Below are 14,300 nucleotides of genomic sequence, written 5' to 3'. Positions count from 1 at the left end.
CATTACAAGGAACCCTTTAGGGAGGCCCGCGGGACCCTAGTGTTCCTAGGAACCCTGGTTGAAAAACACAGCCCTAGAAAATGACCATGTGTCAATGACGTACTTGATACAGTAAGTCATAAAGGCTCTGGCATGCCAGGCCCCTGCCGTACCGGATAAGTCATTAGGGTGCTGTAAGGGTTAAGAGAGTCAACTTGATACATCACCTCCTTGTCTTTATTAGTCCTGTGTAGCAGTCTTTTACATTTGTGCAGAGGGGGTCGGAATATTTTTTTAGAATCATCGAAGTTTGAAAATAGCCGTCCCTAATACTGTAGGTTTTTCTTTTACATTTTGGAAAATGTGGGGGAGGAGGGGAGAGCGGGGAGGGTCCCATATTGAAGAATTCATATTGAATGGGGGTTTTGATACTGAAACATAGCAGTGCGGGTCTATGGATGGTCCCTAATTTCGATCTATTCATGTACAACGGTACCGTCTCACCTCATCGCCGGTTACAAATATACTGTGTTGATGTGACCTTAACAGGTCTTTTTGTGCCTGGTACAGCAATTTCATCCTTTTTCGTTGCTTTGAAGCAAGGCGATATAGAATTAAGGTCATAATGTAGGAGCTGCAGGTTTAACTTGGTACTATAGCAGGCCTTTCCGTGTATAATCCCATTGCTCTGAAATGAGTTGCAGCCCCTTTGGCAGTGAAGGGTTTTAAAGCAGCAATCCTGCCCATTTACCTGTGTGTTCCTTCCTGGATTTTCAAAGATGGCACGCATGGTCAGCCAATAGGAAGCTGCAACGTCACCCCACTATGATGTTGCGGCTTCCTACTGGTCCATGGGATTTGGAAGCCATTTTGAATTCCCGGATTGGAACTGAAAACACCAGCAACTGCGCCGTGAAGTATCTTGTGAGGCTGCGGATGAGGCTGTGGGCCCCCAGGGATAAAAATAGTGCAATTCATCTCAGAAGACACCCCACTTATTTTCTGGTTAAAAAGTGAAAAAACAGAATAAGTAGGGGGATTGCTGCCTTACGCAAAAGATGAATTTGTAAATCCGCTTTTCAACCAGGAATTAACAGGAAACGGTGCGTATCGGTTGCTGGCCCCTGTAGCTGCATAAAGATTAACACAGCATTGAAAGTCAGGAATTGCATCAATATTGTATGGTCGTCATCATACTTGTACCTGCATCATGTTTGCTATAAGAATGGGTACCCAACAGTATAGATCCTCCTATAGGTTTTTTCCCCTAACTCCCTCCCCCCCCTACACACACACACCCCTTCCCCACACACACACCCACCCCCTTATTCTCCACTGTTAAGATCTCTGTGTAATCTGCAGCTCAGTAGGATTCCCTGGGTGTTTGCCTTATCTCATAGCTGCACATTGGTGTTCAGATCTCATCTGTGGGGCAGTGTGCACAGCAAGGAGAAGATGCAAAACAATGCAGTTTATAGGGCTCAGATCTGTGCGCTTTAGTGCTATTACAGTAAGTTAACCTATTTTCAGCTGGAACAACATGATGCAGTTTAGCACCATTTGCGTTTAAAATCACACACTGTAGCACTTGAAATATGTTTTGCAATAGAGCACGTTTCATGAGATGTCATGGCAGGGACTCCTTTTCCTAATGTTTAATGTCTGAAGCGCTTATTACCACTATGTGTTATAATATAATGTCACGTATATTACTGCTGTAAAGCGTTTTGTACCTGGATGGCACTATATAAATTAAGATATACATACACACACACACACACACACACACACAGAAAACAGTCTAGTATTTAACATGTTATATTTTGATATTTATATATTCTTTATGATACAATACTGAAAAGTTACTTTATACATAATATATTTATGCTTGTATCTCTGTGTGTTTGGGTGTCCGGGATACAATATGTTGTGTGTATACAATAATACTCACAAAAATATTATATGCAATGTTGTGTGTATACAGTACTCACTAAAATATATTGTTACTGTTTAGTCTGTGATACAATATGTACTATACATGCTATATTGTATAGCTAGTGTAAATGACCTTCATTGCTCACCTCCTCTCTCACATCCACATCTGGGGTAGCTGTGTTTCCACCTGTGGTATTTGCAGGGCTTTCAGCAGCTGCTTCAGTTTCCACCTCAGCAGACATCCTTTGCCATTCTATTTCTCCCAGTCCCTCTGCTGCTGTGGAAGTCCTCTCCTCCAGGAGAAGAAGCCAGCATCACTTGTTATACAAAGCTCCCAGCCAACGCTGCAGACTGCATCCCATCCCTAGCAACGATCTTTAGTACCAGAGATGGAGCAGGATCTCCACATCCTCTCCCCCTTCTGCAGCCCCTATGCAGAGAGAGGAGAGGAAAGCACAACCCCCCATCACAGCCCCTTTATGGAGCTCCGAGGGGTCACCTTATCTGCAGGACCAGAAATGGTACATGGGCAAAGTGCCTGGCAGCCTGCTGTTTACTGCAGAGATAAGGGTAACTTAACGCAAACCCATGGGAAAGGGATAAAGAGCTACAGAATATCAGAAAGCTGGGAGTGTAAAGCCAAGCTTTCTCTTTCCCTCTGATGTCTCAGTTGTGTGCACACTCCCTTCTGTACTCGGCAATAAATCAGAGAGCTGGAGGTATATACACACACACACACACACACACACACACACCTTTAGAGCTGCAGGATTACCTGCTGAATATGAAAATGATGCACTGTATGATACAAAGTATCCTCATGCAGTTACAGTACACCCTCTTGCAAACAAATATGCAGCACTGTGTGTACTGTCTTCATAGAGTCCTGCAGCATATAATATGGATCAGGAGCAAATTAGTATTTTAGACAGCACACCCATTTATATTTGTTCTTCCAAATCATCCTTATTATCCTCTCAGAATAAGACCCCTTTTCCACTTATAGCTCAAATGTGGGGATATTGTGAAAGGACCAGCATAACAGTTGTAGAAAAATAGCAAAGTTTATATAAACAAAAATAGACATGCTTGAGGTATCGGTTCCCAAGGGGAGATAGATTTACACAGAAGAGACATTAGAGAAAAAGAAATAAAGTAGCAAGGTTGAGATCACCAAAATAAAGATTTAAAAAAAGGAATGCTGTCCTAAAGTACTTGGCAGCTAAAATATATGATTGGGAGACACACTGGGCCATCAGGGAAAGGTACAAATGTAATGATTTCTAATGTTTAGCCAGAATAAATAATGTGCTTGAAGAGGTTTATAAAGTAAGGAGTGAGATTTCAGATGGGAATTACAGGTGGGGACGGCAGGTGGATACTCAGGGATTGCTAAAGGGGGGAATTATAATGAAAGATGAGTGGGGTAGAAAGCAGACACCTTGAGCAAAGTGTAATAGGCGAACAAGGACAGAAGGAGAGATTAGAGCTGAGAGAATGAGGCGCAGAGAAGTGTAGAGCCTTGAATGTGGGAAGCAGGACATAATCAAATAATTATGGTGTACAGTGCTTACTACAGAAGAATTGATCCCAAAAATATACACAGTACACAGATTCAGCCGGGTTTCAAAATCAAAACAGAAAATCTACTACTAATTATAAGTGAATAATACTAGATCCTTGGTCCAACCCTTGTGGGTGTGTTTTATTTCCCATTTATCACTGCTACTTTTAAACCTGACTTCTCTGATAAAGGGGATTTATTTAATTTTCATTTCATCTGACAGAATAAAACACCCCATAACGGTCTGCCGGTAACCACCAGAGAAATGCTACCACAGCTTGGCATCCAGAGAATAGATAAAGAAATCAGTGCCACCGGGTCATTTCAAACATCATCTTGCCATTTGAGATTCCATTATGGATGCCGGGCACTGAGCATACACAATGATTGCGTCAACAATGATCAGCAATACCAGATAGGTCTTGTCACGTCCGGTACACCTGTGAGCACGTGACCTGCATATGGGACATGGGTTAATCCACAGCAAACTAGCTGACCCACTTTTCACTTTCGCAGAGGTCCCTCACATGAACAATATGTCCCCTCTCTCCGTCCCAATGTACTATTTGTCACGAACCACACACCTGTGAGCACGTGACTTAGAAATGCCACCAGGGTTAATACACATGGCTATTCTAGCCAACTCACCTTTCTCCTGCGCAGGGCTCTTTCAATGAGTTAATATTTACCCCTTACTCAATTGCAATAATACCCGCTGCCACCACCCAAGAAATATCAAATATGAAATTTGCAGAGTCTAAGGTCCCTGTTTATTAAAGAAAAACTATGCACCAATGGATGTGCTTATAGTGCCGGCAACGGCAAAACAAATGCATTGCCGCAGTCGCGTGCGCTTATAGTAAGCGTGACGTGACGGCGCAACGGATTGGTCACGATCGCTGGGTGTCATCTCTATTTGATTTGCCAGCGACAGTTGCGTCCCGTCACTGGCACCAGAAGCGTAGCAGAACACACAAAAATCTGTTGTAGCAAAATGTGTCTGAAAATGTACTTTACTTTATACAAAGCGTGCAAATAGTTAATTCAGAGTCCAAAGCATAACTTAAAGTTATATAAACCTGATGAGAAAGTAGGGGGGAGGGAAGGTGGTTCCCCTGCTGAGCTTGTTCCGTATAGGATATGATAATTAGGTACGGTGCTGTTGCTGTGAAAATGACAATCTACCAAAGGAAAAGAACCCAGCTTGGTAAGCACTCGGTAACCAGGAAGTGAGTATATGAATTGAGGTTAAAAATAATGTTTAATAAAAATCAAGTTTAAGTGTACAAAAAGAGAGACCAAGTAACTTAACAACAAAGACTCCAAATGGAACAGTCTATCTGAATTTGTCAACTTCGAGTCCAAATTAAAATCCAACATTGACAAATTCACCAAAGATCTTACAGATAGAAAACATAGGAAGTATCAACATGATATAAAAGACTTCAATGATGGAAAAGTTTACAGGCACCATTTTCAGAAATCCAAAAATAATATCCCAGTTACCAAAAATAGGCATCCTCCACTGAGTGGGACACCTCAGAGGGTGAAGAGGACCCTGCCCCTAGAACCCATCGCACTCATTTTCCAGTCAGCTACCCGCCTTTTTTAGAGTTCCCCCGTACTGCTCAGCCACCAAGAGGAGGACACGTAGGGGGCAAGGTGGGAACCCAAAGAGACAGGGAAGTATGGGGATTTGGGAGGAGAGCATGATGCCCCCATTACAAGCTATTGAATCCCTACCAACAGTTCCCCATCGCACAGAACTAAGGGATGGAGAACCTAACAAACTACAGATTATTAATATATCCAACTACATTCTTAAGGATATACATGTCCAAGTACTATCTAAGGGCTTGTCATTTACCCCCTCAACAAGCATAGGCTGCTTGAAATGGTGAAAGACCTTAACCTATTCGGTAGGAAACTGTGCCTGCACAAATTCCTTAAAGAGAGAAGCCAATATGGCCATCAACTCCGGCCTAGACACTGTGGAACAGTTAGACCTTGATAACCTTAGGGATTTAAGCTCGCTCCTGCAGGAATCTGCAAGAATAGCGGGCGAAGGTCCTCTCAGTAATTATAAGACCAAATCCAACTTCATGACCCCACCCAACATATGCCCATACATTGATGTATTCATAAGTTTGGTCACTCAAGATCTCAAACAACCCCCAAGTAATACCGGGACTGACAATCTCACTCAGGAGGAGAGAAAAGCTCTAACTGAATTGGTCGAAGAAAAATCTATAATATTCAAGAGCTCCAACAAGGGGGGCAACATTGTGATAATGGCCAGCGAGGCATATGTTAAAGAGAATCTCAGAATCCTGAGTGACAAAGACTGTTAATTTAAAAATCTTGGACAGTAACCTGACGATCCAATACAATAAAGAACTAACACGGATCTTGGACAAAGGAGTAGACCTGAAGGTCCTCAGTAAAAAGGAGAAAGAATACATGCTAGTCAAAACACCAAGACTGGCCATCTTTTATAGCCTACCTAAGGTGCAGGAAGGAAGTCGCCACCACCTGGGTGTCCGATTGTGTCTGGGATGAGTAATTTAACTGAAAGGGTTAGCCATAACCTAGATAAAATTCTTAGGCCTTTCGTCATGGCACTCCCTTCCTACCTGAAGGACAGCAGAGATGTCCTAAGGAAACTGAATGGGGTTACCATTGACTGACACACTACTTGTGTCACTAGATGTAGAGAGTTTATATTCTAGTATCCTACATGAGGTGGGACTGAAGGCCACAAGATACTTCATTGGAGAATGTTACCGTAACAAGCTGATTATTAAACTCCTAAACTTTATCCTGACCAAAAACGTGTTTCTGTTCGACAGGAAGTTATACCACCAGACCAAGGGTACAGCTATGGGGACTACGTGTGCCCCGTCATATGCCAACCTGTACCTGGGCTGGTGAGAAGCTGAAACTGTTTTTTCGGAAAATGTGGAAAATGACACCAATAACGTCACCATGTGGGTAAGATATATCGATGATGTGCTATTAATATGGCACGGGACATCACAACCCTACAAAAATTCATCAATATACTCAATTCTAACAACACCAACCTTAAACTTACCTTTGTACACAATCCTAATGAGCTTAACTTTCTTGACCTCCATATCACAAGGGGACCTGACAATGAACTCCAACACTACCATACACAGGAAGGAAATTGCAACCAACAGCCTCCTATTAGCATCTAGTCACCATCCGCAAAACCTCATTCGAGGCATACCAGTAGGGCAGTTTCTCAGGATAAGGAGAAACTGTTCCTCTGATGAACTTTTTGAAATTGAAGCCACCATTCTTCGAATGTGGATATAGCAATAAGGTGATCAAACGTGCCTACAAATGGGCAAAACAAACATCTAGATACCTATTGCTCCAGGATAAGGAACCCAATTTGGAGAAACCGGTCATTAGATGCATTGGCACATTCAATCGCCGTTGGAACTCGATCCAATCTATTTTCAGGAAACACTGGCACATACTGATGGCAGATAGTGATCTAAAAGAAGTTCTCCAACCATATCCCACCATCACAAGTAGACGCCCTCGGAACCTGAAAGACATGTTCATACACAGTCACAATGAACATCTGACCAGACCCAAGGGGCTACCAGTGAAACCACAAGGTTCCTTCAAATACTCACAATGTAGAGCTTATGAACACATAAAAACAACTAAAAATGTCAAAAATTGGAACAATAGTAAAACTTTCACTATACGCAGTTTTATCAACTTCCAAACGGCAGGAGTCGTGTATCAGATTCAATGCATCTGTTCTAAGGAATACATCGGGAAAACAAAGAGACAGCTACGCAGGGGGGTCCTCGAATATCTGGGAGCAATAAGGAACAACATAGACACCCTCGTTGCAAGACGTGCATAAGATCCATGATGGAGACCACAGAGTCCTCAAATTCATGGGCATTAATCATCCCAACCAGGGCTCAAGAGGTGGTGATTGGGATCTAATTCTTTTGAAACGTGAAGCGAGGTGGATCTTTAACCTAGACACTCTTGCCCCCAAAGAGCTAAATGAGGTCATCATGTTCACACCATTCATTTAATTCTCTATATTCGATATCCAGGATTTTTTTTCTAACATTTATTACTCAGGAGTTCTTGTTCACATTACCTACATCTCTGATTACTCAGACTTAGACAGCCTATATTTGAAATTAACTAATAAAAATCTTTGATCAATATCGGCTGTGTTCAGGACAAATATCATAGGAATATGTAACCTCACAGAGGACAAACGCATGCACAGTGGTAGATTCACTCCGCAAAGTCGTCTATTTCATACTTCGCATTTATCACCTAACAAGATTATGAACATACTTACACACAATGGATTGCCCTTTCTAGAAGCCTAAGATCAGTATGTCTATATCCTTAATGAAAAAAACGTTGTATGGTGCTCAGAAGAAAACAGCAATACTAAAAATTGATAAATTCTTATAGAATGGAGTTAACCCAATGAGTAAATGTAACAAATGATTCCAAAAGATGCGTACTTGCAAACTATAATCCCACAGAGCACAGCACTAGGGATGTATTATAGTAAAGCACCTGCCGGTGACCAGTAAAATAAACATCTATTTCAATGGAACAAAATTGATGAACAAAGTCCAGAACATATGTGGGTAAACTGGAATAGACTCACATTTATCTCCTAACAAGATTATGAACATACTTACACACAATGGATTGCCCTTTCTAGAAGCCTAAAAATCAGTATGCCTATATCCTTATCATCTGCTATGCCGCAGTGGATCATTTACTGCTTAAACATCTGATCAACACAAGCCACCGACGCATGCGCAGTTGAACTCAATGTATCCACTTCATGTATCACTTAGGCGCACATTAATAAGAAACTTTTTTGCAACCTCTTTAAATAAATTGCCCCCCCCCCCGCGCAAAGTTCAAGAACTTATTCCTTATATACACATACCTTGTAGTAGTTTTCCCACACATACCCAGAGAGGTGGGATCGACATCCACCTGTACGTGAAAGGGTTAAATTAAGCAATTACTCCATTGACTCGAGAGTGTATTTAAATGACGACGTGGATGTACACGCCCACACAGCCAATCAGGAGCCTTGACAAAGCGGGTTGCGCGCACGAAACAATCATCGGTTGACAGGCAGAATCACTCTGAGCGTTTGGTATCTCTAAATGCCCTCACAGACAGTTTTTAGGCTTGCGATTATTGAGGTTTGTGGCCAATAACGCCACATAAATTTAGCCAGCTTCCGGCACAGCCTCCTCACGACTCCAGTAACTTTAACTGGAGCTGACAGGCAGGTAGGCAATACAACTCGGAGCAGACGATACATTTTATGCCTAAATAGACAGTCTAATGCTGCGATTGTTGAAGCTAGTGGTTCTAAACACCACATAACATAGCTAGGCTACGGCATATCCAAGCATACGACTTCAGCAATTGAAACGGGATCCTTTTTATTTTGACCGCTTATTACCAGGATGGGACAAATACTAGACTCTTGTAACCACGGAGTGAAGAGTTTCCTTCTGCCGTAGAATCAATAAATACATATATCCAGAGAGCAGACCTATAGTATAGAGATAACAAATAGGATACTGTTTAGGAACTCAGGGGGAACAACCTTACCCCACTAATGTCTAATTGAAGCAATGACAATAGATCACACTAGTACAATTGCCATAAAATTGAGCAATAACCTAACAAGGTCATATGAACAAGCTTCGCGTTCTAGTCCAGTGGTGCGTCAAGTGGGGGGCACGAGATTTTTCTGCTCTTACCCCAAGGCAATTTAATTAAATGCCGGGGGATCGCGTGAGGCCCCTGCAACTCTATACTTACCTTCATTCTGCTGGTGTCAGGACTCGTGTCCATGGCAACGCAGCGTGAAATAACGCCGCGGGGTCATGTGACATCACACGCATCAAATGATGTCAGGGGTCACGTAACGTCACACGACCCCACTGCGTCATTTGACGCCGCAAGTTAAGGGGGGGGGGGGTAAACACCGGAGCAGAACAGGCAGAGGGGTCGCAGCAAAAAGTTTCCGCGCCCCTGATCTAGACTAATTAGTCATCCAAGTTTACAACACTCTGACCATTGTGTCAGCTGTCCTATTACTGAGGAACTTTCCTGTATACATTATAAAAATTGTCTTGACACCCTTAATCAGGCAACATTTGGAGTCTTTGTTGTTAGTTACTTGGTCTGTCTTTTTGTACACTTCATTTTAAACTTGATTCTTATTAAACATTTTTAACCTCAATTCATATACTCACCTCCTGGTTAATGAGTGCTTACCAAGCTGAGTTCTTTTCCCTTGGTACATTATCACTGAAAGTTCTTTTTATACAGTGCTTAGGTTACAGAAGATTACATAACACAGTTATAATAAATGCAGACCAGTTTCTTCTTAAAATAAAAAGGATAAAACAGAAACAGAAATCCCTATACAGTACGTTACGATATGTCATAACTTTTTCCCAGAGAGGCCACTGGTTTAGGAAAGATGAGAACTCACAGGTCTGATCCCAAAATGCACCTCTTGTTGAAGTCTGAGTCATAATTAAAAAGTACGGCTTTATATTCTAACTCCACTTCATTGAGAACCACAAAAGCCCACCCTGTCATCAGCCATGCGGTTGAGTTTTCCGACTTAAAAGAAAAAACCCTCCTTTTGCGACATTTAAAAGTCTGACTGAATATAAAAACACACTCATAACCTTATTTCCTGAATACTTAAACAGCCGTGAGTCATATCAATAGGTTCAGGCGCGTTTGCTGAATGTAACAGTTTTGACCGACTTGCTCCTGAGTTTGAGCGACAAATGGATATCTGTCGCTTGCCACCTCCTAAACCTCCTGTGTTTGTCCTGATTGCACCGGTCTCCTTGCAATGATAACAAATATCTACGTGTTATTCTACAAAATCAGTGACATCCAAGGATATCCTCATTTTTTAATAGTCACTAGTTTGTGGAACATCTTTTAGCCACGCCCCCAAACCTTGCAGAACCCTCCAGAGAATGCGTTTGAAAGCAGCTTGTTCATTTTCATGTCCGGAGAGCCATAATTTAATCCCATCTCTGGCAAAACAAATGCCCTGATCTCTAGATTCTATCGGTTTCATACAACACAGGCCTGGTCTGACAGGCCATCAAAACATTGCTTTGTATTTTTAAGTCAAATTGTAGCCACATTAACCCCTAATGCACCAGATTGATTAAAATACATCATAATATTATCTCTTATTATTTCAGTCATTGAACTCTTCTAGTACATAACTATACCTTTGTGAGACAGCCTGCTGAGACCGGGAGTTCTGGGTACCCAAGCTTCTGTCTCAGTGGTGTAGTTCAGCGTCTCCAGCAAATGTTGTCCCGATGCTTGGACGGTAATCAGACAAGTAGAGGTTTCTCACCAGGATAGCACTTCAGTGAAAATGTGGAGACCAGGTTCAGTAAAAACAGGTTACCATTTATTTAAACGCCACATCAAACAGAGAGGCCTTAGTGGTGACAGTCTCACTTTTAATCTTGAGAGGGAAAGTTATTATCTGATATTTGAGGAGGGGAAAAAAAACTAATTGGCCGTGCACAGCTGGTAAGCAACGAGGGATGGAAAGCAGAGGGTTAATAAAAATTATTTATTAGATACCGGATACAAAAAGCGGGGTACAGTTACCTCTGATTGTGGTCTGGTATTTGCAATACCGATATCTTCTCACATTTGAGATCATTGCCACAGTGTACTTTTGTTCTTTGGAGATTTATACTGGATATTATTATGGCTTCTGCAGATGTAGCAAGACTGCGCCCCCCCAGGATGAACAAGCAAGTTTGGGGCGCTGGGCCGCTGCGGCGTCTCTTCCGCGATCACACTGCGGGGCCCATGCTTCTGAATGGGACCCCCTGCAGTGTTAACCCTTCGGTGCCGTGCCATCGAAGACGTTAAGACTTACTCCATCTGTAGCAGACATGAATTATCTTACATAATGTTCACCTGTAATGGTAGCGAATAGCGTGTCCCCTCTGCCACCCTATGGGATCTGCTGGTCAGGGAATGTCTCAGGAATAGACGATATCCTGTGAAGGGTACAGGCTCTGCCAAATAACTATGCCTGGGAAACCTATATATAGCTGCTGAGCCCAGACAGTGATCGGGTTAATCTCAGCTTGAGAGCAGGCTGATTTAATTAACCAGGTTTCAGCTGGCTCGTTAGAGGGCTTTAAAAGCCTGGGTCTCCCAGCAATCTGGGTTCTGTGTGAACCAGGGATTCACACACCCTGGGAAGCTGAAGGCGGAGATAAGAAAACCCTGTCACAAGGTCGGTTTGGATGTTTTGACTTTACTCCCTGTGAAACCGCTGGACATGAAAACCCCTTTTCCTGCAAGGCCTTGCCGACAGTCTATAAAACCTATGGAGGGCGGCTCCCCTAAGAGCCCTCGTATCTCCTGGAGGGCACTGCCCTGGCCGGGACTAAAGACTGGGCCTTCCTGGCAGAGGGCACTGCCCTGTTCTGGACTTTTTGTTTTGATTGTTCTAATATGCTGAAAGTAAGCTCTTACGTGTCATGTTTTGGGGCTCTGAATAAAAGCCTCCCCTGAGACAAGCCCCGTGTCGTTGCGACCTCACAGCAACACTTTCCCTCGCAGGTGGAATAAAACAGGTAGTCCTCGTTTGCAACGTTTCACTTTACAACGAATGGCATATCCAACGCTTTAAAACGCAACCCTAAGGGCTGTTTTTCGACGCCGGAATGTGTTATCCGACGCTGAATACGTTATCCAACGCTCACCGCCACTGATTAACATGGGACTCACTTTACAGCGGTTTCACTATCACACGCTACTTCCAGAACGGATTCTGCTGGATAACCGAGGACTGTCTGTATCTGGTGGTGTATCTATCAACTGTCAGATGTCATTTGAAAGCTGCAGACCAAGCAATATCCTACATTTTTTTTGTTTGTTTAATAAATCAGTTCTGTACTACGAGAAAAATACTTGTAGCATTAAAAAAAACAACAACTGTGAATGACATTTTAATGTATTAATGTGCAAGAAGCATTTTTTTGTTTCTATAGCAACCATTTACAAAGTCCCATCACCGTCCTCTTCTGAAACAGGCTCTGGCACACCCATTTTTGAGCCCTGCCCTCTCTCTAGCAGTGCACCAACTGTATCTAGTGACATAGGTTAACACAGATACCCAGCAAGCTCAAACTCCCCCACCCACCACAAAGTGAATATATATTTATGTCAACCAGAGAGCTACTGAGCGTGGCAATTGTATATAACAAGAGACAGGGGGTGCCCAATGCTGCATCCAATTGACAAAACATATAAAGTAAAATACTTCAATAATAATAATAATTGGTTATTTAGTTAACCCTTTGGCCAAAGGCGTCATAAGCCTGCATACCAACGTCAAGGTATAACCAAAATAATGCAGGTCCTACACTACACTGTGAAACCTTTCCTTTAGAGGTAAAAGGAAAGGTTTCACAGTGTAGTGTAGGACCTGCATTATTTTGGTTATACCTTGACGTTGGTATGCAGGCTTATGACGCCTTTGGCCAAAGGGTTAACTAAATAACCAATTATTATTATTATTGAAGTATTTTACTTTATATGTTTTGTCAATTGGATGCAGCATTGGGCACCCCCTGTCTCTTGTATCTAGTGACAGTCTGGTCACATGATTTGCCCCACAGAACCTTGCATCTTTGGTCCTCTTCTGCTGCACTGACAGACATTTAGGGAACTCCCGAGCCAAATCTTCACCGATCGATCACAGGAGAACGGATTAATCAGATACTTGGATAATTACTTATCATTGTGTGGTCTGTATTGATGCACATATTAAAAAGGGAAGAAAAAAAAAGAAAAAAACAAAAAAAATGGCAGCTTGCACTGCTGCCTTAATGGAAGCATGGCTTTCCTTAATTATTTTTTTGTCACCCAAGTCATAAAGTCGTGACATCCAATGTTACCCCCACAAGTAACAGAAAATAGTTATTATAAATGGAAACTTAACCCCTTGGTTGCTGGATTGTTCAAATACTTTACTGCTGACATGCAAGCACTCGCAGTGTACATGCAATTTCGCAGGCGCAAGGAGTCCCTGTGTAACGCTTGTGCTCACCACGAACAAACTGGGAACCTGGTACTGAGATGGGAAAGTATATAATACGCCACCCACAGCAACAGGGGCACGTCTGGCAAGTGGACGGTCAAGGTAGCCGGGTTAGGATTGGAGAAGAGAGGATAGTCTTGATATTTGCCGGGGTCGGAGGTCGGAGCCAGAAGACTAGTCGATATCTGGGGTGCCGTGGGTCAGGGGTTGGAGCCACTAGGGTAGTAGATGTCCGGGTGCCGTGGTCAGGGGTAGAGACGTACGGAAGGTCAGAGGTAAGCCGGGGTCGGTAGTCCAGAGAAGCGGAGTCCAAAATCAAGCCGGGTCGGAATTGAAGACAGCAAAACAAGGTTAGGCAAGGCAAGGCACACCCAGCCAGGAACTGGGGCGTGGGAACAGCAAGGCTACAAGGAACTATGCTCAGCCAAAGTGCAGTGGCACAGCTGAGCATATATGGGGAAGTGTGATCAATGAGATAGGGGGGGTGGAGAGAGGGTGCGACCTCTGGAGGCAGGGATAGGCTGGGAGGTGTAGGAGACAGGTGGGAGTGATGGCGAGTATGCCGACACGCAGCTGGGGAGCGGTGCACGAGTGTTACGTGTGCGTGCCGCGTGTTGTAGATGAGGGGCGGAGCTAGGCTCCGTGGAG

General features: G+C 43.1%; 1 protein-coding gene across 3 annotated transcripts in view; it reads right to left on the bottom strand.

Moving 5' to 3' along the window:
* The window catches only part of LOC142502792 (transmembrane protein 151B), a 58,350-nt gene that overhangs the window by 41,968 nt on the left and 2,082 nt on the right, over nt 1-14,300 (bottom strand). Inside the window, exons 2-3 of one of the 3 annotated variants that reach the window (XM_075614302.1) lie at nt 11,198-11,479; nt 10,804-10,944 (exon numbers count right to left, since the gene is read on the bottom strand). The exons of 1 other annotated variant lie outside the window; for it this stretch is intronic. Coding sequence is in view for 1 of the 2 variants with exons in the window: in XM_075614300.1 (XP_075470415.1) it covers nt 2,061-2,156 (96 nt within the window). In the remaining variant the exon portion in view is untranslated. Of the gene's footprint in view, nt 1-2,060; nt 2,689-10,803; nt 10,945-11,197; nt 11,480-14,300 lie in introns of those variants that run through there. One more of the 3 variants, XM_075614300.1, reaches the window with a different exon arrangement.

The sequence above is a fragment of the Ascaphus truei genome, chromosome 9 (assembly GCF_040206685.1).
Source record: "Ascaphus truei isolate aAscTru1 chromosome 9, aAscTru1.hap1, whole genome shotgun sequence".
In the NCBI taxonomy this organism is placed as follows: Eukaryota; Metazoa; Chordata; class Amphibia; order Anura; family Ascaphidae; genus Ascaphus; species Ascaphus truei.
The sequence above is the reverse complement of the archived record's forward strand: the minus strand, read 5'-3'. Positions and strand labels throughout refer to the sequence as shown.